This window comes from Haliotis rubra, unplaced genomic scaffold, assembly GCF_003918875.1.
Source record: "Haliotis rubra isolate DU_JTF1 unplaced genomic scaffold, ASM391887v1 Scf677, whole genome shotgun sequence".
In the NCBI taxonomy this organism is placed as follows: Eukaryota; Metazoa; Mollusca; class Gastropoda; order Lepetellida; family Haliotidae; genus Haliotis; species Haliotis rubra.
In genome coordinates, this window is record NW_025767387.1 from 344756 (window position 1) to 371923 (window position 27168).

At 39.3% G+C, this 27168-nt stretch overlaps 1 protein-coding gene and 1 long non-coding RNA gene across 2 annotated transcripts; both read right to left on the minus strand.

The window, feature by feature from the left end:
• Positions 1–5564: 5564 nt before the first annotated feature.
• LOC124257863 lies at positions 5565–6793 on the minus strand. Its single transcript, XR_006893392.1, has 2 exons — positions 6738–6793; positions 5565–5653 (listed from the first exon to the last, which is right to left on the minus strand). It is a non-coding gene; the product is annotated as an uncharacterized LOC124257863 (long non-coding RNA).
• A 2436-nt stretch (positions 6794–9229) lies between these two features.
• Positions 9230–26488, minus strand: LOC124257856 (excitatory amino acid transporter-like). The gene is made up of 10 exons (XM_046692000.1): positions 26411–26488; positions 25042–25246; positions 23352–23559; positions 21857–22053; positions 20707–20833; positions 16808–17041; positions 15268–15462; positions 13885–14019; positions 11610–11757; positions 9230–9340 (listed from the first exon to the last, which is right to left on the minus strand). The coding sequence occupies exons 1-10, from the start codon at positions 26486–26488 to the stop codon at positions 9230–9232; spliced, it is 1638 nt and encodes a 545-aa protein (XP_046547956.1).
• Positions 26489–27168: the final 680 nt, after the last annotated feature.

Consider the following 27168-nt stretch of genomic DNA (forward strand, 5'->3'; position numbering starts at 1 on the left):
GGAAAACCAGCAACCATCACACAGAGACTCAGAAATACTGACAACATGGGGAATATATACTATCCGAAAAAAGAAACGCATAGGCGTTTCGTATTCTTAAATATCTATTAATTGCCTATTGTGTTCAAACAATCGTCAAAATATGTAACAAAAGTGTTGATAACATGATTTTACATCAACAAAAATCGACTTTACCTGAAAATGTTGATCAAACGCAACAGAAATCTCTTTCCAGTTGCAAAGAGCATGCACTGTCTGGCTATAAAAATCCAGATTACTTTCCACTTTAGTCCAAGATCGGTACATCCGGGTACTACATCTACTTGATCGTACTGCCACGGGTGAGAGCACAGCAGCTAGGGTGCCTGGACTTCGGAGCATATCCGATCAAGCTGTACGGAACGGGTTGAGAGAGATTGGACTGAGAGCCAGGAGACCCGACGTTGGGCCCGTGCTACGTCGTCACCATGGCGCTCAGTGTCTCCGTTATGGAAAATTATCCACTTGGTTGTATAAACATTTCCTTCTTTTAAGCTGATGCAAAAAATCATTTCCTGAAGTCTATTTGTGGACGAGTTATACATGTTTGAAAATGCAACATTTTCGCAACAGATTTCTTGGTTATGCGTTTCTTTTTTTTAATGGTATATATTTATGCGGTCGAACCCTGTTGTCCGAACACAAGGAGACTAGATAATGTTTAGATACAGCGTCGACAGATCCAGCTGTGCCTTATCCTTCTTTTGAGCTGATGCAAAAAATCATTTCCTGAAGTCTATTTGTGGACGAGTTATACATGTTTGAAAATGCAACATTTTCGCAACAGATTTCTTGGTTATGCGTTTCTTTTTTTTAATGGTATATATTTATGCGGTCGAACCCTGTTGTCCGAACACAAGGAGACTAGATAATGTTTAGATACAGCGTCGACAGATCCAGCTGTGCCTTATCCTTCTTTTGAGCTGATGCAAAAAATCATTTCCTGAAGTCTATTTGTGGACGAGTTATACATGTTTGAAAATGCAACATTTTCGCAACAGATTTCTTGGTTATGCGTTTCTTTTTTTTAATGGTATATATTTATGCGGTCGAACCCTGTTGTCCGAACACAAGGAGACTAGATAATGTTTAGATACAGCGTCGACAGATCCAGCTGTGCCTTATGATGGTCCCGATCAGCCAACAAGATGTTTACACCGTCATCAATGCTTCAGTGATTAAAGCTTTTGCTAATAGTATGACATGTCGCTGAATCAAGGCATCCGTTACACAGATACAACCAACAGTCTTTGGTTTTTCACACATTCCTCTGTTGTTATGGTTGGGCGCCGGGGTAGCCAAGTGGTTAAAGTGTTCGTTCGTCACACTGAAGACCCGGGTTCGACTCCCCACATAGGTACAATGTGAATATTGCTACAAACTAAACACGAGCTTGGCAATCAGTCATGTTGGCCATTCCTCAAGACCTCAAATCCCATGAGGCATTCACATTTATATCAAGAAGTGCACAGCCTTTTCTCACACTATCAGTATATCACACACATAACATTTGAAACAACCCCCCCCCCCCCTCCTAAAACCCAACTAATTTTATGAATCCGATAGTTCCTTAAGTATTTTCCTGAAAATACTATATTCAATGCAAAGGATTTTTTAACTCAGTGTTAAAATTTATTTAATTGTAAGTAATTTAATGCGAAATTTGATTAATGTGAGGAAAATGCTATATTCTAAAATTAAACAATATTATTAATAATACGTCTACAGTGAAGTGTATCTTATACACTCTGAGCGAGCGTATTCCAAACTGCTGCTCATATTACCAAGATGCATCACATAAGAAACATTCATTTCTGATATGCGTAATAAAGTTGAGGCATGAGCAAGCTACCGTAAATCTAGAGAAAATAGTGTCAGCTCCCGGGTCAGAGATAGATAGACTAGGATATTTCTATGGTCTACCTGAACAGCAAAATGAATCATTTGAGTCGTGTAAGGATTATATTGTGTTAGTTTTGAATCGACATATGGAGTGGAGTAAAGGCGATATTTTATGGGCGCATCGCATAGGTAGAAACTCCAAACCTGATAAACCACGCCCACTTATAACCAAGTTTAATCTCACTGACGAGAAGACCTCTGAACTCAAACATCGAGACACATTGAGAAGTAATGAGATAGGCGTGGCTAACGATCTCACAGAGAGACACGTTGAGAAGTAGTGGGACAGGCACGCCTAACCATCTCAGAGAGAGACACGTTGAGAAGTAGTCAGATAGGCGTGGCTAACGATCTCACAGAGAGACACGTTGAGAAGTAGTGAGATAGGCGTGGCTAACGATCTCACAGAGAGACACGTTGAGAAGTAGTGGGATAGGCGTGGCTAACGATCTCACAGAGAAACACGTTGAGAAGTAGTGAGATAGGCGTGACTAACGATCTCAGAGAGAGACACGTTGAAAAGTAGTGAGATAGGCATGGCTAACCATCTCAGAGAGAGACACGTTGAGAAGTAGCGGAATAGGCGTGGCTAACGATCTCAGAGAGAGACACGTTGAGAAGTAGCGGGATAGGCACGGCTAACCATCTCAGAGAGAGAAACGTTGAGAAGTAGTGAGATAGGCGTGGCTAACGATCTCACAGAGAGACACGTTGAGAAGTAGTGAAATAGGCGTGGCTAACGATCTCACAGAGAGACACATTGAGAAGTAGTGAGATAGGCGTGGCTAACGATCTCAGAGAGAGACACGTTGAGAAGTAGTGGGACAGGCACGCCTAACCATCTCAGAGAGAGACACGTTGAGAAGTAGTGAGATAGGCGTGGCTAACGATCTCAGAGAGAGACACGTTGAGAAGTAGTGAGATAGGCGTGGCTAACGATCTCACAGAGAGACACGTTGAGTAGTAGTGGGACAGGCACGCCTAACCATCTCAGAGAGAGACACGTTGAGAAGTAGTGAGATAGGCGTGGCTAACGATCTCACCGAGAGACACGTTGAGAAGTAGTCAGATAGGCGTGGCTAACGATCTCAGAGAGAGACACGTTGAGAAGTAGTGAAATAGGCGTGGCTAACGATCTCACAGAGAGACACGTTGAGAAGTAGTGAGATAGGCGTGGCTAACGATCTCACAGAGAGACACTCTGAACAGCAAAAAGAGTCGTTTAAGTCCAACGACTCAGTTTTGAATCAACATGTGAACATTAAGGAGTGGAGTAAAGGCGATATCTTAAGGGCGCATCGTATAGGTACAAACTCCAGACCCGATAAACCACGCCACTTACAGCCAAGTTTAATCTGACTGATGAGAAGACCCCCGCACTCAACATCGAGACACGTTGAGAAGTAGCGGGATAGGCGTAGGCTAACGATCTCACAGAGAGACATGTTGAGAAGTAGTTGGATAGGCGTAGCTAACGATCTCACAGAGAGGCACTCTGGCTGACCTTCGTAGTAAAGGACTCGATGCCTACAAGAACGGAGGACTGGAAACAAGACCAATTAACCCTCTCAGTGCAAGGCAGCGATACACCTTGCAGATTCCTTCAAGCCAAGCCAGTGTCTAGAGGTCCTGAGCTGAACAAGGCACTGACACTGACTTCATCTCCCCACCCCCATCAGGCGCCTTTACAGCCCTGACCCCGGGGTATATACATCAACCCCGATCCCCAGGAGACAGCAGTTAGTCACGGAATATGCGCCCAACCCCGAGGGGAGATCTGTTAGGGAGGATGACAGCTAGGCCCGGTCCATATGTAAAGAACAGACCAACCAGGTGCTGAGGTAACTGACTTTAATTCCCTACTTAAATATGTTACTTGGAACATCGAATGATCTAAATCCAAAATCGATGACACTGATTTTATCGAATCCCTTTCAAGCTAGATAAGTTTAGAGCACTTACCCAACTAAATGCGTATGAGATATACTAGCAAAAGCTTATAAGATTGCCAAGGCTGGTAGAGTCTCGGCGGAGTTATACGTGGAGAAACCACGTGAAAGTGGTAAGCCACAAAGAGTGAGTGAGTGACTTTGGTTTAACAGCGTCGTGTTCGAAACGTCGTGTTCTATACTTAAAGAAGCTGCCTGCCATATATACTTGTTCTATCTTCCAACTTCTAAAATATATATCGTCATATTGAAAGCCCAAGGAATGAAGCTAACAGAACTATGTTGCCTCGTGTAGATTTTAGTAAGGATAGTGACATGGACGGTGATATATTCAAATACACGCACGTGCGTTTGTTGACATAACGGCTCTCATGGGTCTAATTAAGTGTATTTCTGACGATCTTGCGGGCTTGTTAAGGAGATTGTATGTGCGTTTCCAACATGTGTAAATCGCTACGAGTTTAAAAACAATAATATTATATCTGTATGTAACTAATCAACATTATTCTTTAACATCGGGTTTATATTTCACATCACAGTGGATATTTTAGTCTCACTTTGTTTTTGTCTTTCAGCGAATTCATTTAAAATTCCACCAGGGGTGTGACAGCAAGGTTACACGGGTGTTCAGTTTGAGAAATAGTTTAAAGTCATTTTGAGTATCTACTTGGGATTTAATGTAGCTGAAAACAGATTATTTCATTTGTATATTAACCAAAACAATTCCTATTTGTGAATATTAAATCCTATTTTGAAAATTAATATACATGTAATTGGAAATATAAGGTGAACAGCTGGTAATAATTACATAAGAATATGTCTTTAACAAATATGTTTCTCTCCTTCTTTCAGTTGTATCAAAGAGGTTTAATTCTTCGAAATACAAATACAAAAAAATATAAATACAAGCACACACACACAAAACCCAACCCCCAACCCCACCCCAGGAATACAATGTTTGAGAGCTTTGGTGATATTAAGATACATTTGCATCAAACATGGATATAGTTACCGTTCTTCTTTAAATCAGTTCTGATGTTCATGCGCGAATATGAAATCATTCCTAAAAGACACGAGTCGCCATTCGGCTTGTCCTGTTATAACACGAGTTGAATTGGTCAAGTATGATGAACCTGAACCTGACAATGTTGGAATACACGAAGAATAACAAAGGGCAGATGACTCTGATACTACCATTGTTGACATGGGAGCAGAGGCCTATTCCCTCTCGGGAGGGGAAGACTGCAACCCCATTCCCGACCAGGATTCAGAAGTACAAGAAGCCCAGCTAACACAGTAACGTTTTGAAAAGGTTTTGGAAACGTTTCCATTGGTTTTAAAAACGTTCAAAAAAACGTTTTAAAACCTGATTTTGTGGAGTTTTTTTACGTTTTAAAAACGTTTTGACGAAACTTCGGCGAGAAACATTAGAAACCTTCTAAAAACGTTTTGAAAACGTTTTTCCATGGGCTTTCTAAAACGTTTCAGAAACGTTTGGGTTGAACCTTTTTGCGATTGTAGAGATATCAGAAACGATATCATCTTCTGATATCGTTGCAAGGTTAGTTTACCACCTGTTTTGAAATCCCGTCCAAATAAAATACATACACGTAAGTAAATTTGTTAATCATGTAATCCGATATTATTAGTGAAAATGAAAACAAAACAATGATATGTTTTAAAGAATACTTCATTTCATCAATACATATGGAAGATAATCAGTCATCTTTGCCATCGGGCTTTTCTTGCGTCTGTGTTGGCTTCTGAAATAAACACAAAGAAATTCTATAAATATTTACTGTCTCTTCACTCTTGATGATGCTAAATTACTGCTACATAATGTTTCTGTGTCGTGAAACTATGTTGAAGAGTACAAATTCCCACCAGTATTTATCGAAAACTTACAAAATAAATACAGATAAAGCAACCTCAGTAGACAATTAATCATATACAATAGGAATTTATTACCAACAAAATTAATACAATTTGTCAAATTGTGCAAGTGATTTCATCTGATTATATTGTATGATTCTTTCCCAAAATACGGGCATCATTTACATAAGGAAGCTGTTACTCACAATATGTTTACGGAACTTAATAGTGTGTATTTCTTACATTTGGCCCAAGTTATAAATGATAAGTTGCATTTTAATGGCAGGATGAACTTTTATTTATAAAGTCGCATGCTACATTTACTTATGAGGGGGCTGACATTTGTTGTGAGGAATCATGGTCGGGTTGTTAGGGAAGTGACGTATTGTTTACTATAAAATAACGAGCTGGGGTCACCGACTCTAATGTAATATTATCCCCCGATTTCCTGTACATCGCTGATAAGCAAGAGTGTCTACGTGACCAAATCTGTGTCGGCAGATTGGATACGGGACAGAAGAAACAGAGAAAATTCCTATATTTGAACACATATCTACACTTTGGTCATTTAGTAAATGGTAATATTATAGTTACGTTAACAGTCGACGTTTCTTTGTAATTTAATTGATATCACCATGCACTCTACATTGCATTATTTGCAAACACATATACACTGTGACATAGTTTGGATATGAATGTGCATTTATTAATTTACCACTCTGCAAACCTATATCAACAGGCTATCTCATTTTGTTTGTACTATTGATTTTGATCTTGTGAACATTGATGCTCATGTAGTATACACTAATCCTAACACTACGTCACAAAGATCGTATGCCACAAGTAATGTCTATCACACATATACAATGTATTGAGAAAACATCATAGGAATACGTACAGTTACAAACAAAGGATGAACGTTCACAAGGCAAGATATAGAATTTGACTGAAGAACAATAATGTGAATATACATACCTCCTTTTAGAAAACTGTCGTCTTGTCACTAGAGTAAAATGTACCGTCCTTCATCCAACAATGTGATGGAACTTCCCGCCGGCTATGTACAGTGTCCGATTTTGAATGCCCGGGTTCCTGCTCTGACCCGATAAAGTATCTGGGAACATTCCTATAAGCTGACACCATACAAAAGACAGCAAGTTGTCCACGCAGAAAAGGCTGAACTTAAACGCACCGCAGTAAACGAGGATAATATTTACAATACAATGTTGGATCTGTAGTAAACAGTACAGTACAGAAATAAATGATAGTAATGAAACACATGACATACTATTCCACTTGACCAAATGTTCACAACAGTTTTCAAGTTTTCTCACAAATATTTTTGTACAGGTGTAATTTCATGACCATTATTTTGAAGTTAATGTACATTCCTGTAGTGAACGGAGACATTCTTATCAGGAAAATGTAACCTTAAAATGTTCCACTAACGATCTTATAACGTTGTGATTTGGTTTCAATCAAACTTTGGGAAAACCTTCGCTAATGTTTCAAAAACGTTTCTAAAACGTTGGTGTGTAGAAGTTTGGATTTTGTTTCTTGATAACGTTTTAATTACTTTACTCGAAACGTTTTCACAACGTTTAAAATAACGTTCAGAAAAAACGTTTCAAAAACATTATCAAAACGTTTTCCTGTAACATGTCCATGAGAAACCACTAGAAACGTTTTGTGTTAGCTGGAAGAACAGTGACTACATGCAAAGATGTCTCCGCACAAACCCTGATCACCAGGGAGCTAATCACATCAATGCAGAACATCATTGACATGGAAACTGTTATCCCAAAACTCTCATCTGTAGTAAGTCAAACTTTTCATCAGTCATGTTTATGAATTTTATGGAAGTTTGGACTCCGGCCTGAGTTTGTGTTAAGAAATATCGAAAAAGTTTCGAGTGGAGTTATTCAGAATGGCTTAGTGTTAAAATTGTGTAGATTTCAAAGTTGTAACAGTTTGAAAAGAACAGTTCTTTCTGATTGGGTTTGTAGACTAGTTGGGTTGAAGATGCCCTCACTCGGAAAATATACCGAAGACTGGAGTGTGATAGGAAAAACCGTGGTCAAAAGAAACAAAATTACAGAAATGAAATTTTCGATGTCCCAACTATTGCTGAAAAAAAACTAGTTGTTCCCGAGAAAAGTTTTCAACAAGAAGTGGAAATGGAAAATGTGAAGAAACATGAACTTCTTTGAAAGAAATGTTATTTATTGCTTTTGGTCATGCTGTTGTTGACTTTCTGTTAACTTATTGAAATAACTATCTATATTTTACATCTTTTCTACCAACCTTTAACTGAACATTTATCGTTGAACATACTAGTTCCCTTAACCTTCTTATGAACAGTTGTAATCATGCAAAAGATAATGTAATGTAATGCAATCTTTCAAACGCATACTCAACCCTCAAAGAATTCTTCTGAAAATACCAGGAATATTTATTTAATCAAATTCAGGTAAAATTAAATTCCGTCTGTAATAGAAGAAACATATGGTTTTCTTTAAGGCATGAAAAAGAAGCAAGTATTCATGGTTTTCTTTTATCAGGGCCATTGACTCAGCTATGTACCTCTGAAATCAGAAGACATACAGCAGTTACACCTGATTTGGATTGTGTTATCATTTAGCATAGTTACTTCAACACTTTTGAGATTGTTGAACTGACTGAGTTTGGTTTTACGCCGTTTTGAGCAATATTCCAGCAACATCACTGCGGGAGGTGGTTGAAAGAAAAATGCAGATATCATCTAACATCACTTTTGAAAATATTTAAATATTTTTCTCGTGATGCCTTATCTATGTTCTGTATATGTTATATATGCCAATATGTTCTTGTGTAATAAATAATTGTTTGTGCATAACAATGGCTGAAGTATAGTTCCACACCTCAAATCATTCCCCATTAAACTTAGGTGATGTTATGACTATTGCAAAGGAAACTATTACAATCACAATTTTATAAAGAATATTACCTTACATTGTGTCACTTTAAAAAATATTGCCCATGCTTTTGGGCAGTTTGAACGCTGTAATAATGAGAATGAACATTATCATATTTGTACATGTTTATCGTATTTATCCCTTTTCAACTTAATTCAAAAGATATTGACCTTGGATATGTTTTCTCAAATTTGGTTCAGGACTGAAAAAGTGCATGTGACCAGTTGAGGTAAAGAAATTAATGTATTTTCTGTTCCACTGAACTTCTTTCCACAAAGTGTTTTGCTTTTCGGGGGGATTTAAGAATAATAAAATACAGAAAAAAATAAATTAGTTAAATTAAAAATGGTCTGGACATGCTAATTGTACATTTTCGAAACCTGGCAAGTTTGGAGAAAAGGAAGACATCAGACTAGTGGGATCAGTATCGGTCACTCCTTGTTGACCAAAATGACAAGACTCAAAACCAGTTGGACTTGGCCATACATCCTGGTTCCTGGGCCTCTCATTAGTTTATATAGAGGCCCTGGTATTGACCACGTAATGGCGGCGCTCACTGGAGAGATCCAAGATGGCGGACGAGGTAAGTTTACTGTGGAACTGACCGATTTCTAATACTTCTAGCTGCAACATTCACACGACACTCAATAATGCAGAATGACATTAGAATCTGTATCTGGTAGCAAATAATTTTTAGAACGAAGAAGTTTGTCTCCATAACTCCATGTTTTCCAGAAGCATAAGCCCCGCCCACTCGCGAATGTCAACACAACTTGCACGTTTTAGTGCCTCACATTACACAGCGTTTAAAATTCCCGCCTGCCCGACCGTCCGGAACGGTCTATTTACATGTCGGACGGTCAAATTTCAAAAGTTGCCTGTCCGGTGGTCTGGTAGATATTTTTACCCCTAAGAGTAAATATTTCATAATATCAGACAGGTTTTCTTGTCGTCAGTTTGAGGTGTTTAAGGTATTATGATAATTATGTTAAACTACTTACGATTGGACAGTTCATGTTACGATAACCAATCACAATCATGTACTTTCAGTACACTAGGTGCATTGCCTGTTAGTGCTATGTAGTTCATTGCGATGCCTACAAACAGTGAATGGAGCTTGCACGAGTTGGGAATGGCAGTCACAGTTTTTAATTGTTGAAAACCGGACAGGCAAGTTTGTATCCGGACTTGTAATTTTTTTAAGTTACCAGTCCGGCTGTCTGGCTTGGAATTTTGGGAGTTTTAAACACTGCATTACATGGTGAATAAACCGATGACGGGATGAATATCAAAATATTTATGCATAAATCCATAGCTATACACCTATAACTAGTTTCATCTTCTATTATTGTTGTAGACAAAATCGTCTCCAATCTTTGCCAAACGTGCGCTGTCCCTACCTGATACCCTAGTAGTAGCACGAGGTATAATTATTGTTCAAAGTTATGTCAGTTCAAAACCTGGAATTGTCTTACCTTCTTACACTGTTTATTTCATCTGCATAGATAATAAATATTGTTTCTTCAGAACTGGGTGTTTTATTTATTTATTTATATTATTATTTATTAAGTTTGAATATAAATTGTTATTTCCATGAATGTATAGCACTTTTCAATGTTTCAATGTTCAATAATGATTCATTTGTCCTCTATCTGTATATATGTTTATGGAAAGCGTGTTGTAAGTTGGAAAGCTTTTCACCTGTCCATTTGACCGTGTTGAAAATGCTTCACGATGTCCAGTGAAGTGTGACTTTGGTTTCAGTTTGTTTATACTGTGTTGCTGAACTCTCTATTCCATCACTTGATTATCTGGTTATATTTTATGCCAAGGTTCGTATGGTGGGAGTAATGCAGCGTGGGGTCTGGCAACATTAACTATTTCACGCAGATAGAGTGAGTGTGAAATGTGATCCATTCAAAGATGTTCGTCCTTCTTTGACCTCAATTCGGATCTGTTTGCAACATGTAATTTAGGGCTGTGTATTGGCAAACAAATTGTATTGCAATATATTGCGATTCAGGTACCCGTTTTGCGATACGTATTGCGATATATTGGGAGCTTTATAAGTCCCTAAACATATATGTTATGGTTCTGATAACAGCAATCTCAAAATTAGATTGCACAGTCATGGATTCTATTTTCTTTTATATACAATTTATACCATTGTAGTATGCTGTTTTGTCATTGGATAACGGAGCAGAACATTTGTTGTGAATGAAAGTATGTGTAGATTTTAATTTAAACCATAAAGATAATAAAAAACTTCATATATGTTTTTTACCCAATATACCGGTTCTCAGAAAAAATATTGCAATACGTATCATTTGAAAAGCGTATTGCGATATACCAGTATACCGGTAATACCATGTAGTCCTAATATAATTAGTACTGGTTATTCACTGGTGTTGAATATATATTGAGAGCTGACAGGCTCAGGGGCATATCACGGATATCAAAGATATTAATATGAATGATTAAGTAATTATAATGCAGATATCGACTTGATATTTTAATTAAGAGAAGATCACAGGAAGACATTATCAGCTTTAATTAGAATGCTGTTACAAACAATAAGCTCTTGTATGGAAAAAACAATTCAGAGAAAAGTCAAAGGTACTTCATTATTTCGATCAAACGTGTCCCGAATGCCTGCAAAAATAGATGCTATAAACATGATTGCATAATCATCTGGTATAGATTCGATTTTAAAAATGAACCAGAAACCAACTTAGTTGACAACAAAAGTTTATCAAGCTTTCAAGAAAGAATCATTTCCAACTGGCTTTCCTGGATGAACTGATTAAACAACAAAATCCCCAGCCAAGTATTGTGTCTTCGTCGTGCTGAGAACAAAGGGTTAAATATAAGACACATTTTGATGGTATTATACTCGGTTATCTCCGATCATCCGCTCCTCTTCCTGCACAGGATCAAACTGTGTCTCTGATGGGTCACGTGGAGGAAGGTTGGTGAAACGGGAGACAACTCCCACCATTAGACAATCACTGGCCACATTTACGGTCGTGCCACAACGATCCCTGGAAGGATAATGATACATCAGTCACAGATACCTTACACTTTAATCAGGGCTTGTTTTGTCATAATTGAGCAAAGTTCTTGTTATAAACTACATTAAAAAAAGAAGTTTTACTTAAAGATCACATATACTCTAGGGGGGTACAAATACATAAATCACTAACGGGCATCGCTATAAATGAAACCCCGTCATTAAAACTACTCATTTCGGTCTTTAATTAACATAAAACGACCTTTTTGACAACAGTGCACAATTCTCACCCGCGAACGAAATTTCAATCAATCAAAGCGGGGCGTCTCTGTTACGTCATATGAGGAATAGATATGAGGGCCGATGCAGAATTCATCTACATTTCAGGGGGTAAATTATCTTGTTTACAGGTTTGTATAAACCTGAAATCGTGACAACTGTTGTGGAAAATGAAAGCTATATGTTCTCACAATCTACTGTCATTTAATTTTGTCTCCTGCTTTGCCTAGTTTCCGAGTTACAACTTGTTTTCATAGACGATTCTGTCAAAATCGCTTGGTGTCGTAAGGCCTCATTTGTATAATGACTGATCCAAATTGATCTCATTTCTGTGTTTTTTTACCTCGATATTTAATCATGTCATGTAAACATCTGTTTGTATTCTCAAAACAGTGTCGGCCCATAAGTTTTCACATGCAATACAGCAATTAATACTCCCTTGTTGTAACCCGTGTAAGGTGGTATAAACCTACACACGTTATTTGTCATCATTCACTTGATGGTCAGTTAATGAATTTATAACAGGTATAATTAGTGGTAACACACTTAGATTACCCGACAAAGGTTCCCATTTGGCATTTCTTGTGTCTGGAGTAAATATTCAACATTACAAAAATCGATCAAAGGATTAACCGATGACACGCTGATTGATTAATTACTTATATTTTACACAGCGGATTTGTCAAAAGGTAGTGTTTATGTATGTAGATTTACTAATCTATACTGAATACACTCTGACGTGTCTGCAGATGAATGGCATTTGTTTTTGTGGATATTGATGGATACATTCTTCGAACAAGGTAATATCCTGACATTGTTCCTATAACTTTAATCTGTTTTAATTTTAATATTTGCAATATTTATTCATTTGTCGTAGCATTGAACAGAATCATTGTTTTCGCCGTGAAGTGTAATGAGACAGACAACATACACTAGGGTGTGTGTCCGAATTATGATTCACATTGGCAAACTATAAAATGTCTAGATATTACAATTCTGTTATAAATTCACTAGAAGTATCAGCAGATCGTCTGCTTTTTATTTAGTTTCAAAATGCATACAAGTTTAAACTAATTAGGATTATAAGAGCAAATATAAAGACGTACATTGACTACAGTATCTACATACTGGTGAGTGGCTGTTAACCACGTGAATGTAGCAAGAAATTTATCGCGCAGTATTGTGACTTCGACCCCCACCTCGCTTCCGTGGAAGAAATCGTTATGTTATAAGTTGTGTCATGCAAAATCATTTTGGTTATGATTCAAATACATATTTAACTACGAGTAGAAAGTAGTTTTGATTTTCTAACTTGATGAAAACAAACCATAATCTCATAAATTCTAACAAACTTTAGCCCGTCACTTTACGATTTTCAAGAATGGCCGCTCCCTGTCGCGAACATACGCCAGTCTGAGGATAAATGCTATTTAGGTTTGTTTTCACCGAGTTACAAAATCAAAACTACTTTCTACTGGTAGTAATATATGTATTTGATTGATGGCCAATAGGATTTTGCATGACATAGCTTATAACATAACAATTTTTGGGTGGCAGCGAGGTGGCTGTCAATATAATACTACTTTACAATATTATTGTTACTTCGACCACAACCTCACTTCCGAGGAAAATCGTTATGTTACAAGTTGTGTCATGGTAAATCTCTATGGTCATCAATCATATACATATTTTAATACAACTAGTAAGTAGTTTTGATTCTTTAACTTCCGTGAAGCGATCTGATTAAGAATATATGCTGCAAGAATAATAGAACATTGGAATATTATCTCTCAGAAGAGGATATTTTTCAAGGTCATCTTCATAGACAAAGAACAAACGTTGGTACTTCATATCAACAGTGATTTTCACGTAAACTTACATCAGCCAGTTGATTGTGAGCAACAGAGAGGCGCCCCGAACTGGGAGACCAATCGCCCGGATGACAAGCATCAGCATTGCCAGATCAGACCCAGGTATGCTGGCAGTCCCAATGCTGGTTAGGAACGCTGTTAAACTAGAAAACATAAAGACATTTTGCGACTCTTCATACAATTGATGATTTTTTATACATTGCCTCAACTCGCAGACTTGGTTGACACATGTCATCATATCGTAGATCGATGCTTACGCTGTTGATATCGGGATTGTCTGGTTCAGAGTTGATTATTTGCCGACTGCCGCCATATAGCTAGAACATTGCTGGTTGCAGCGTTAAACGCCAGGGAACCAACCGACCAATTGTACTGGCACGCTTTCTGTGTACTGTCATTGCACTATCAATACATGAATGTGTGTTCATTTATATATAGTAAACAATTCTTGAAATGGGTTGTCAAAACTTAAATCCATGATTACGCGTTCCTTCAGGTGAACAATTGCCTTGTCGTTGCTTGTGTTTGTGTTTGGAGCGTTGCATATTCGGGAACCATTGGTCGGATCACTAATTGATTTGGAAAGCAAATGTGTTTTATTGTTATGGACCGGAATTGTGTAAATGTGTTTTATTTACATAAGCAAATCCATTGTTGTTGTTAGTGGCCGAATTCGAGTAAACATAAAACAAACAGAGGTCAGAGAGTGCACACTCACTTGAACTTTAGTTCTAGCGAGAGCAGGGGCGGTGGGGTAGCCTAATGGTTAAAGCGTTGGGTCGTCACGTTGAAGACCCGGGTTCGAATCCCCACATGGGCACAATGTGTGAAGCCAATTTCTGGTGTCCCCCGCCGTGATATTGCTGGAATATTGCTAAAAGCGGCGTAAAAACCCAACTCACTCACTCACTCATTCACTCTAGCGAGATCAGGAAAGAATATGTTTGTACATAGGCAAGTATGATACTGTACTGTCAATATAATGTTACAGACAGACTCAAAGACACAGAAATACAGACATACTCTCTCTCTCTCGCTCACACACACACACACACACACACACACACACACACGCACATATGCTAATATGGTCAGAAAAGTTATCTCCTTGTAGCAGAGGTTGCTTATGATTATGGACCAAGGGTTGTCCCTCTGAATGCAGATGTAATAAATGTGATGTTGCTTGCATATAGTTTCACTCTCCATCACACCCTCTCTCTTACCGGGCTGTGGGGTAGCCTAGAGGTTAAAGCGTTCGCACGTCACGCCGAAGACCCGGGTTCGATTCCCTAAATGGGTACAATGTGTGAAGCCCATTTCTGGTGTCCCCCACCGTGACATTACTGGAATATTGCTAAATGCGGCGTAAAACTATACTCGCTCACTCTTACCAGATTATGAAGAAGTCTCCAAATGACAGGGTTATTCCATTGTACTGAGCTATGAACACAGCAGCCACGACCCCGTACACAGCTCCACCGTCCATGTTTACAGTTGCACCCACTGGGAGGATGACCCTTGAGATCCTCTTGTCCATCTGCAGCCTCTCCTCAACACACTGCATTGTCACCGGCAGAGCAGCCGCGCTACAAGCAAAACACAGTTGAATGCACAAACTTATCAACTGTTTGGGCACACCACAAGTATATTTCTGGAGCTGTTCGATAGGCATTCCGTGGATGTTGAAAGATGACAATTGGGACACTTTGTGGGGATAACATTTATGTATCACAGAATATGTTGATATTAACAGAAACGATTATTACTAGAAACTTATTTATTGCAAGTGATGCGACGTTTTGTTGTAGATGCTGACACAGATATCAAGCAAGTGCTAGCATCTACACCGAAACGTCGCATCCATTGCAAGAAAGAGGTAGTGTGCCCACCCAAAATCGCTTGTGTTCATCACCAGCTTCTAAATGCCACTCAAAGAAGTTATGTTAATAGTAGAAGCTTATTGCAACCTGATGGATGACACGAACTCGGTTTTTCCCTGGCAACATGATCTGTGTTTTATTCATTATGTGTATAACGAGCTACAATCAGTGGTCCCGATGATTCGATCTGACCATATGTTACAGTATTTCGGTATAGATCCAATCGGGACAGAGTGTGGTACAGAACTATGTATGGTAGTTCAATCATGTAAGAAGTCATAAATAGATTGTTGTCCTAAAGTGTTCATACTTGACTATTTCTCACTTTCTAACAGCAACTGCCTCTCGAGCTGCTGGTGTTCATGTTTGAGTAATAATGTCAGATATATATGGAATATATTTCATTCAAAACAATGCTGTATTTAATCAGAAAAAGCTCAATAGTGCCAAAAAACCTGTTGGACTACACCTCGGCAGTGTGGCAGCGCCAGAAACAATAACTGCAAGGCGACGTACATACATAGGTCCTGTCATTTCTTGGGCACAAACCAAATGGGAGGATGCTTACCTAATTACACCTTTTCTGAGTTGTTCAATGCGCATTGTGTAGAAACTGAACAAATTAGACGCCTTCTACGGATAACAAAGTCATGAACAAACTAGTATTCTATTGTTGTAAATAAACATTTCCAATCGAGTCAAAGTTTTCCAAGATATTTGTATGGATTAAACTTCTTTTTTATTTCCCTCACGACGTTTCGGGACCATTCCAGGTCCCTTCATCAGGTGGACTGCCAAACAAAGGTCAGTCCACCTGATGAAGAGACCTGACCTGGTCCCGAAACGTCGTGAGGGAAATAAATAAAAAGTTTAATCCATTAAAATATCTTGGACATCTATGTACAACTTCTAAATGCCACTGAAAAAGAGACGTTTGTTCTCATGAAAGCAAATATGTATAAATTTGTCATCAGGTGATACAGAGACACGTGAATGCATGGTGTAAGCAGTCATTTTGGCTCTTAGAGATATAAAACTTGGTCATGCTCACCTGGAGCTTGTGGCAAAGGCTGTGAGCAGAGCAGGCAGTGATCTGAGGTATATCACATATGGGTTCTGTCTGGTCAGGATGAAGTACATTGCGGGAAGGATCACCACACTGTGGACCGCGAGTCCCGCCATCTCCGTAGCCATGTAGACCGCAACAGTTTGTCCAGTCTTCGATATGTCGGCTGCAGACATTATCTGACCCATGATCAGAGACATTACTCCAAGTGGAGAGTACCTGGAAACGATACAGCGGACATTGAATCGGGGGTTTTGGTTCTATATCTGTATACTGTATAATATATTTCAATAAATACCCTCTCGTATGGATTTGCGATTTTGGGCTTCATGACATAATCAAATGCTTGTCCTTTGATTGTTGACTTTGTCATGGTATCTCTGTTACGTAGATCGACGGTCATGGTGCTAATGACTGGAATGTCTAGTCCAGCGTCAAATATACTATCAAAAAAAGAAACGCATAGGCGTTTTGCACTTTTAGAAATCTATTAATTACCTATTGTGTTCAAACAATCGATAAAATATGTAACAAAAGTGTTGATAACATGATCTGACACAATTGCACAAGTGAAAATTCGAATTTACCTGAAAATGTTGATTTTGATGAGATTTCTTACAAGGATTAAGAAGGCATCACCACAACGCAACAGAAATCACCTTCCAGTTGAAATGGTGCAGTAATGAGCATGCACTGTCTGGCTATAAAGATCCAGATTAGATACGGAAATTGTCATTCGTTTTGAAGGATTTTCAAGGTCAAATTCCTACATCACGTTTTGACGCTGCGACACCGTACGTCGCCATTGAAAGAATGCACGGTGGAGATTACCAATCTTCAGTTGCCAGGCGTCTGAATGTTAGTCTGAGCACGATATGACGGCTTACAGCTCGTTACAACCAAACAGGCATAATAAATGGCCGTCCCCGTACAGGCAGACATCGAGTCACCACTGTAGCCCAAGATTGGTACATCGGGGTACTACATTTGCGTGATCGTACTGCTACGGGTGACAGCACGGCAACCAGGGTGCCTGGACTTTGGAGGATATCCGGTCAAACTTTAAGGAACAGGTTGAGAATGATTGGACTGAGACATTTCCTTCTTCTAAACTGATGCAAAAATTCATGAACTAAAGTCTATTTGTGTTATGCATGTTTGAAAATACAACATTTTCGCAACAGATTTCTGGGTCATGCGTTTCTTTTTTTGAATAGTATATCAGCAGACGGCAGCCATATAGCAACAACACAAAAAAACCTGCTATTGTTGGGAAAGTATGGTTGTACATTATGTTGACATTATGGGACGAGGAATGTTATCTCTGTTACTTCCAGGTTGATTACATAAACTACTGACGGAATCAAAATGGTTGGAAATATCTAGTTGTTGCAAATATGATCGGAATAGACTTTCGTATAGGTGTTGAGTTACACCCAAATTAATGTTGGAAACGAATTGAATATGTAGAGACAATGTATCTGTAATATTGGACACAGATAGCGAAATTCATTACATTCATTAAGATATGTTTGGATAGTGTAAAAGCTGAAGGATTAATATTTCAAACACTAAAGTATCAAATGGGCATTCATGGACCAAAAAGTGATTTCAGAGAACACTATGAAATGCGTGAGTATGCTTAGGAAAAGTGAAATCATATGAATACGTTGACGTTATCATGCAGAAACACCTGACTATTACTTGGCAAATCTACAGAAAAATCTACGGAAGCAATGTATGGCCAATGGCAAGTGCGGGATATTTCACCATTAACGCTTTTTTACCTTAATGTGGACAAGTGTATTATTAATTTTATTATTTGAGAATCCTTTACGTTTATATCAAATTTGTAAATTTATTCTACCATTCCGCATCACTATCCCACCTTTTATTCATGTTTCGATTTTAATCCACTATTCAACTTTTGTAGCAACCGTTCGCCTGCTTTCCACTGTAATAAGCTGTCCCACATAGGTTTTTCAGCAAATTAATTATCTTTCCATTCTTTGTAAAGCATCCAGGTGTATGATCACTTTGTCCTCATGCTCGTATTTGCTGTTGTTGATTGTATGTGATAGGTTAACGCAGTGGGCGAGCTGGATAAGGCGCCAGGCTACTGATCCAGCGAGGTTGGGGGCCGGGATCGAGCCCACCTGTGACCGGGTGTAAAAACCTTGGAGTCAACTTAGCGTGTAGACTCTTTCCGTGTTGTCACAACCCCTACTGTACAGTACACAACGCTGTGCACTTAAAAGAACCCACGAATCCGTTGGTATATGTCCAGATGGTGGCCACATGAATACGTGCAAACACCTAGTTGCGGGTACAGCAACGTGCAGTGAAGTTGGACAAAATACTGTGACTACGTGTCCCAGTCCACCCAGCTGTGAATGGGTACCTCGTTAGGATGAGGAAGCCACAATAACTCGGTGCGCCTAGTGGCAGCAAGAGTTGTATACTCCCCAGGGAGTTGAGATTGATAATACGATGTGCAGTTGATATTGACATCCAATGATCGAGGGAAAAAAATACCAGCGCCTTGAGCATGCACTAGTGCGTGGATATGTGCGCTATATAAATATCCTATAATAATAATTTGGTATTACAAAGTGACGGTAGTGTTGACCTTCACAGCCATTGGAATGTGTGGGGTCAGTTAGTTATTATGGCATAAATAAAGAGTAAGTAAAAATATATTGCATTGAAGGAAGCTGTAGATGACAGTTTCTGCTGCTGTGTAGCCTCTAAATATAGCACGCAGTTTGTAAGTCAGGGGGTCATGAGGCAACTGCACTCCATTCAGGATTTTGATGTTTGAAATAAAAGCAAGCATAATTGTGGTATATTTAGAACGACGTGACCACCACGTGATCCATTAACCTCGATGTTATTATCTGTCATTGTCTGTGTAATCGAGTCAGACCCGGTGAAATAAAGTGGTACACTTCCGCCCACCATTGTTCTAGTCACGTCATATTTGTTCGTGCTAAAAAACATTGATGCCGTAGTGGTGCATAGTTTTAGTGTTTGTCATTCGTAATTTTACAATTATTACAGTAATTATTGCAACAGTGAATGAGCGAGTGAGTGAGTGAGTTTTACGCCGCACTCAGCAATATTCCAGCTATATGGCAACGGTCTGTAAACACTCGAGTCTGGACCAGAGAATCCAGTGATCAACAGCATGAGCATCGATCTGCGCAATTGGGAACCGATGACATGCGTCAACCAAGTCAGCGAGCCTGACAACCCAATCCCGTTAGTCGCCACGTACGACAAGCATAGTCGCCTTTTGTGGCAAACATGGGGCTGAAGACCTATTCTACCCCGGGTGTTCACGGGCCATTATTGCAATAAACATGCAGCAGTAATGTGATATGATAGATATTGATAAATTTGATATTTCTTAGTGTTTATTCCAACAATTTTGCTCTGTTTGTCATTACTTATTGTGCAAGTGCTTCTCTTATTAAATGTTTAATTTAATTTTTTATGTCAATTGTGTTCTCGTCACGATATGGTTGAAGTATTACCAATGTGACGTTAATTTTTACTCACTCACTCATAAATTCTCTCAAAATGTTTATCTGGCACTATAGTCTTCCCAGGAGTTATCAGATAGAAAGCAATGGAAATGTCCCAGAAGAATGCCCATGTAATGCCGGTTAAAATGTTATGTAAATGAAAGGTAATTATTGTGCAAAGCTGACAATAACGTTTGTTCATTTGCTACTACATTCCTTGGTAGTAGTAGAAATCTGTAGTAGGATTTCACGTCCTAAAGTCTACTAATCCACCTTTGCTAAATGGCTATCTTTTAAATTGTTATCCTCATATCCACGTGAACTAAAGTGACGGTTCACATCCTAAACCCAACTCACCACATGACAAGTTTGATCATGTAGACGGTGACAGTGTTGATCTGTGAGAAGAACTGTATCAGTGCAGCTCCACGCTGACCAAGTTTACTGAGCGTCACACCAAACACAATGCAGTAGGTGAGTAATCCTGTCAGAAGAGAATCGTAAGTCAATTACGTTATCGAGTGAGTGAGTGAGTTTAATTTTACGCCTCACTCAGCAATTTTCCAGTTATATGGCGGCAATCTGTAAATAATCGAGTCTGGACCAGACAATCCATTGATCAACAGCATGGACATCGACCTACTCAATTGGGATACATGTGTCAAACAAAGTCAGCGAGCCTGACCACCCGATCATTCCACAAGCATGGGTTACTGAAGACCAATTCTAACACAGATCTTCACGGGTAGTCATTGATAGCTCAGAGGCGTGAAGTAAGCATCGTCTATATCACACAAGGAAAAGCAAGTTCTATGCCTTCTTTATTGCAATGATTGCGACGTCTCGGTGTAGGTACTAACACCGATATATCAATCACTGTTGATCACGGTGTTAGTACCTACACCGAAACTACGCACTCACTGCAATAAAGAAGTTGACTATCCATAGAACTTGGTTTTCCTTCATCTATACAACTTCTAAAATGCCTCTCAAGGAAGTATAATTATCACACAATACGAGGTGAGAAGGGATAATTTTTCATTTTGCATTTTAGGTTTTGCATGAACCGAAAGGGACCACTAATTCTGGTTCATTATGACCGCCTCCGTGGTGTAGTGGTTAGAGCGTCCGCCCGGAGAGCGGAAGGTCGAGGGTTCCATCCCCGACCGCGTCATACCAAAAGACGTTAAAATATGGTACTTGTTGGTCCCTGCCTGGCGCTCGGCATTAATGGGTACAACAAGGACTGATCGGCTCGAAATCAGTATAATGTGTCTGAGTGGGGTATTCATGCTTCACTGCGGCATGGTATCTCAGTGAGCTAGCACTATAAAACCAGCCGAAGTCTGGGCTAGTACAAGCAGCCGCACATACACATACACACGCATGCACGTCGTCATATGAGCGAAATATTCTCAAGCACGACGTTAAACCCAATTTCACCTCACCTCACCTCACAAACACTTGGTCCAGACACCCCGCAGATGGAAACAGCTGGCAAGCATACCTAAGATGTTTTCCCCTTTAACCGACAGTGTTTCCTTTGTCGAATTAGGATGGTGAATGTTGTTTACTTCCATGGAACCATTTATCCTTTCATCAGCACTGGAGTTGACGCCGTGCACTCCTTCATCTTCCGCGGCTACCGACACAGTGGTTGAATGCTGAACCGTTGCTGCCACAATGTTGTCAGGTATTAAGTTCCTGGGTAACAGAAGATTGTTTATTATATGAATGATTGGAGTACTTGATTCAGATACGAGGGTCGGTCAAAAAGTAGTGAGCCTAACTATATTCTCGATGTCCAATGTTTGAAAAGCTTCCATTTTAGTTTGTAGGAATCATTAGCAAAGTCGTATAAAAAAAATCACATATATGGGAAATGTGATTAACGAGATATTAGTCATCACAACACATTGGGGTATAATATTTCTAGAAAAAATGCAGAAAATGAAAAACGATCCGTCATTTAGTACCTCTTGGATAATGGTATGCCCTCAGATAATGTCATATAAAATATGTTAGCATAGTATTTGATGACTTCCCGTCATAATCAACATTCAAAGATTTGGATTGCTTGATTTATGTTTAGACAGGGCTGTTTTTTAAGGACACACCCATGTTAGTCTTTCAAAAACATTGTGTCCAGATATTCAAGCTGGCCCTGTTTACAATATACTGAGAGTTGACACTTGTGTGACCATTCAGTATTTACTTTGAACCTTTAGCATCATGTGTGAAAAAGTGAAAACATTAGAATCAGTTATGTCCTTATGAATTCGTCGTCTGAACGGGGGTGGGTAGTGTCTCCAAAACAAGCTGTTTCAGTAAACATCATGAAAGTGAATCACTTTAACAAGCGATTGTACTTTCAAATTGCTTTTTAATCCACTTTAATATCTAAGTTTCATTCTAGCGGACGTCTACCTATCTCAAACACACAAAATGTTTCTTGCATATTTTGTTACCTGAAGTTTGCGGTGCATTTATTGCAGATTTTGCGCTTTTGGGGGGTACCAAGATAAAATTTCAAACAAAATGGGGATCGTAAGGCTGGAACAATTTGCTTGAGGTTGACAGATAATCTGTAGAAAAATAAAACATCAAAACAGCTGCATTTGTATCATTTACTAGGTCAGGCTCACTACTTTTTGACTGTCCCTCGTAACACTGACTTTGAAGAATAAATTTGTACATGGAAGCTAAAAGGATGGCCATTTACTCTTTGACAATAGAAGCAGTTTACTATGCGGGCGAATAGAGTGCTAGATTCAGTTAACATCGAATTAAAAGAATATGTTATGCAAAAAGAAAGACATATTAGACGTCAAAAGACACGCTTGCAAAGTCAATGGAAACACCTGACAAACAGGTACGATAAACATTATTTTTTTGGTTAAGTTTAATCGCATTAAATAATTGACCAGGGATTGAGTTGTTATGCACGGTTAACACCAATATTTACTCCTTGTCACTATTACCAGTTTTGCCGCATGTCTTACCTGAACAAATCTAGTATGGCATCCATTCCAGACACAACGTCTTTGTTTTGTGAAACAAAGGTTGCTGTCGAGTCTGTGTAGGATCCTGGTTTGATGATCAGGACCACCGCTAAGCCAACAAGTGTTGCCAGAATAGAGGTACTTGCATAATACATCATGGACAGTACCCCTATCTTGCCTGCTGAAGATCCCGTAACATTGCCTAGACCTGAGCAAAGACATTGCAAGTCAGACATTGCAAGGCATTGAAAGGCATGCTCCGCTTATACCACACACAGAGAATGTACAAAAACAATAATATACTGAATGTAAATACGGGTATTTTCATACGCTTGGCATTTTGTGCGGAACTGGGATGGTCTGTTTAGCTTCCTGTTCTCAGATAAGGAGCTGGGATGGTCTGTTTAGCTTCCTGTTCTCAGATAAGGAGCTGGGATGGTCTGTTTAGCTTCCTGTTCTCAGATAAGGAGCTGGGCGATGTGGTCATTTTTATTGCTTCTGTGCACTCATGTACATGCAATAGATGTTGGTAATTTAAGCTTCTAAGCAATAATAACGTTACTGTTGAAGTCCAATACCAACTATTTGGTTTATGTAACCTACAACACAAGGAGGAAGCATGTACAAAGTCAACAATATAGTGTCAGGTGAGGTGAGGTGAAATTGGGTTTAACGTCGTGCTACAGAATATTTCGCTCATATGACGACGTGCATGCGTGTGTATGTGTATGTGTGGCTGCTTGTACTAGCCCAGACTTGAGCTGGTTTTATAGTGCTAGCCCACTGAGATACCATGCCACAGTGAAGCATGAATACCCCACTCAGACACATTATACTGACCCCGAGCCGACGAGTCCTTGTTGTACCAATTAATGCCGTGCGCCAGGCAGGGACTAACAAGTACCATATTTTAACGTCTTTTTGGTATGACGCAGTCGGGGATCGAACCTGCGACATTCCGCTCTCCGGGTGGACGCTCTAACCACTACACCACGGAGGCGGTCCAATATAGTGTCAAAGCAAATGAGATAAAATTAATGTCATGCATTCATCTCCCGATACTAAAACCCCACAACACTCAAACCCCATAACACTAAAACGTGGTTCCACAGCAACCGCATACAAACTGGAGAGGAACAGATTTTATGGATTGACAACAGATGCGAACGTTTCGGTGTAGACGCTTACACTGTCATCAAGCAAGTAATGCCCATCATCTACAATCACAACAACTATCAGTAATGTCATCACTCTGTACATCAACCTCTGAAGTAGTATAAACTCAAATATCTTTCATATGTGTGTATATATTCTCCTGGTGCACAATGCTGTTTATCATTCTTTGACCTAGTGATAAAGATCTTTATCCAAAACATATGTTCCTTTTCTTCAACCAGCTTCCAATTGCCACTTGACTTTGACGACATGTCATGATGCTAGATACTCTCATGTGGAATGTTAACCACTAGCAACCCAAGCTAGGCCATCGGGACTTACACTATGCTTCTTTCTTGCTTGATACCTCAGCATGATTTACGTCATCAGTTTAGCCACTGGTGTCTGGTTGCAAGACCGGCCAAGATTCTCAGCAATGATTTGGCATAAACAACGATTGATGATATATTGATTAAAAGCATTATGTGCCACATAGGTGGAAAACTTTGGCTGAATTAACAATTTGTTATGTTACCTGTAATGATGCTAGATATTATCAGGGGTAGTATCAGCATTCTGAGCATACGAAGGAAGAGCTCCCCTGGAAACTGTACGACCTGAACAGTATCTGAAGATGGCTCGAACAGGCGACACACCAGCCCAGCAATAACTCCAAGGACGATTGCTAGAATGGTGAGGATAAGAAGGAGGTTCTGTTGGAGGAACTGAAGCACTTTCATCTGCAGAAAGAAAACAAAAGAGTGCTTGATGCGTAGAATTTGAACTGCCAACCTGTCACGAAGAACTGATCGTCTCTTTTCTATTTTTGAGTTGGATGAGCACGTATCTTACATGAGTTGCCCAAATGAAAGGTGATATGAAATTGAAATATCAAAAAGCAAATATAAAAATGGTGCTTACTTTTGAAATTGAATGAAATGTGCATTAAAGTTTTAATGTTATGTAAAGACGGACTTTGTATGGTTATAGAAATTCTTTGGTGGTGTTTATTCAGTAAATGTTTCATTCAATTTCAAGGCCACGGTAAAAATAACTTACGTTTGAATTTGGGAATTAACGAATCCTTTGACCGTAACAAATGGAACTATGCTCACACAATATGAATGTTAAACAACCTTGTACGAAAAACACCTGATATTACATTACTGCATTGTCGACCTGAGTATTACATTTCATTTTATGCGATACATGCTCTATCTACAGTGTTTACAGTTTCAACACATGGTTTCTGAACACCATTAATTAATTTATGTTTCAATCTTTTAATTTAATGTATTCACATCCATTGTCATGACTTAAACCGATTTCAATGTGACCGTTAGAAATCAAATTTGAAAATGTTGTCCACAAGACCTTTTCAAAGTTTCACTCCGACATAGTCAATTGTTGTAGAGGGGGTGAAATAGTCCCAAATGACGTCATCATCGAACACCTGGCTGACCTCATTTCACAGGGGGCAATGACCTTGTACTGAGTTGACCTTGGGATAAACAACTTTTCCCAGAGGTATTTTTAGATCAGGTGCATAGCAACCGAAAGATAATGGCATCATGGCATACGGATAGATCAACTCGTTTAATCCGGTTTGGGAATGCAAATATATAAACCCCTTCATTTCGGATCATGCATCACTTCATCCCTGACTACACAGACGACATCCAGCTATACAACTCTTGCTCTCTCTGTTGGCTGTTTTTCTTGGAGATGGAAGCCGTTCACCGTGATATCCTGAGGAAGAATCACTCCGGTCTAGTGCAAGCTAAAAAGCACGTAGTAGAGGTGGTCGACAAACTGATGCAGTTTAACGTCCTTACCATCTTCATGAAGGCAGAGATTATCGAAAAACCTCCAACCTCCTTTGACCGTGTCAGAGAACTACTCACCATCTTGCCTAGACGGGGACCAGAAGCCTGCTCCCTCTTCTGTAAAGCTTTGGAAGAATGCGGAGAGATACAAGCCATGGCATTGTTGGGACTAGAGACAGACAGGACACAGTATCCTCATGGTCATGATGATCTAGGTGGGTACCTATGTATGAACAGTATCCCTCTCAGACCTCGAACACGGTTCCAAGAACGGTTGAATTCCTTTTAGTCTTGGCCTGTGCAGTTGAAACAGAGTCCCGCTCAAATGGCCCAGGCAGGATATGTGTACTTAATCAGAGGGGACGCTTGCAAGTGTGTTCAATGTTGTGTTGTTCTCAACAGTTGGGACGTAGAGGATGATCCTTGGGTCGAACATGAATAATGGTCTCCAAACTGTCCGTATTTGGCCCTGGTAGGAGTACCTCAGAAAGAGGTGGTCCGCTGGGGTAGTCATGTAGATTTACATGTGTAAGAGTGTGATGTTCATTGTACAATGCTGTGTGTATTTGTGACTATTTGAGAATAAATTAATAATGGTTGTCATTGGTTGATGTGGTGTATAAAAGTCCTAACAAAAGGTAGGTGAAGGGAGAGCAGAGTGGCACAGTGAGATAGTGGCTGTTCCGTTTCTGCGGTTTCACCCCGCCGCGACAGATAACAACTTTTGCGTTTTCAATGATGATAGTTTCTTAAAGACCTTTTGGTGGAGTCCGGAAAATTTTCAAATATAAGAAAGCTGTTGGGTATTAGTAGATGATAAACATGTGTACTATTTA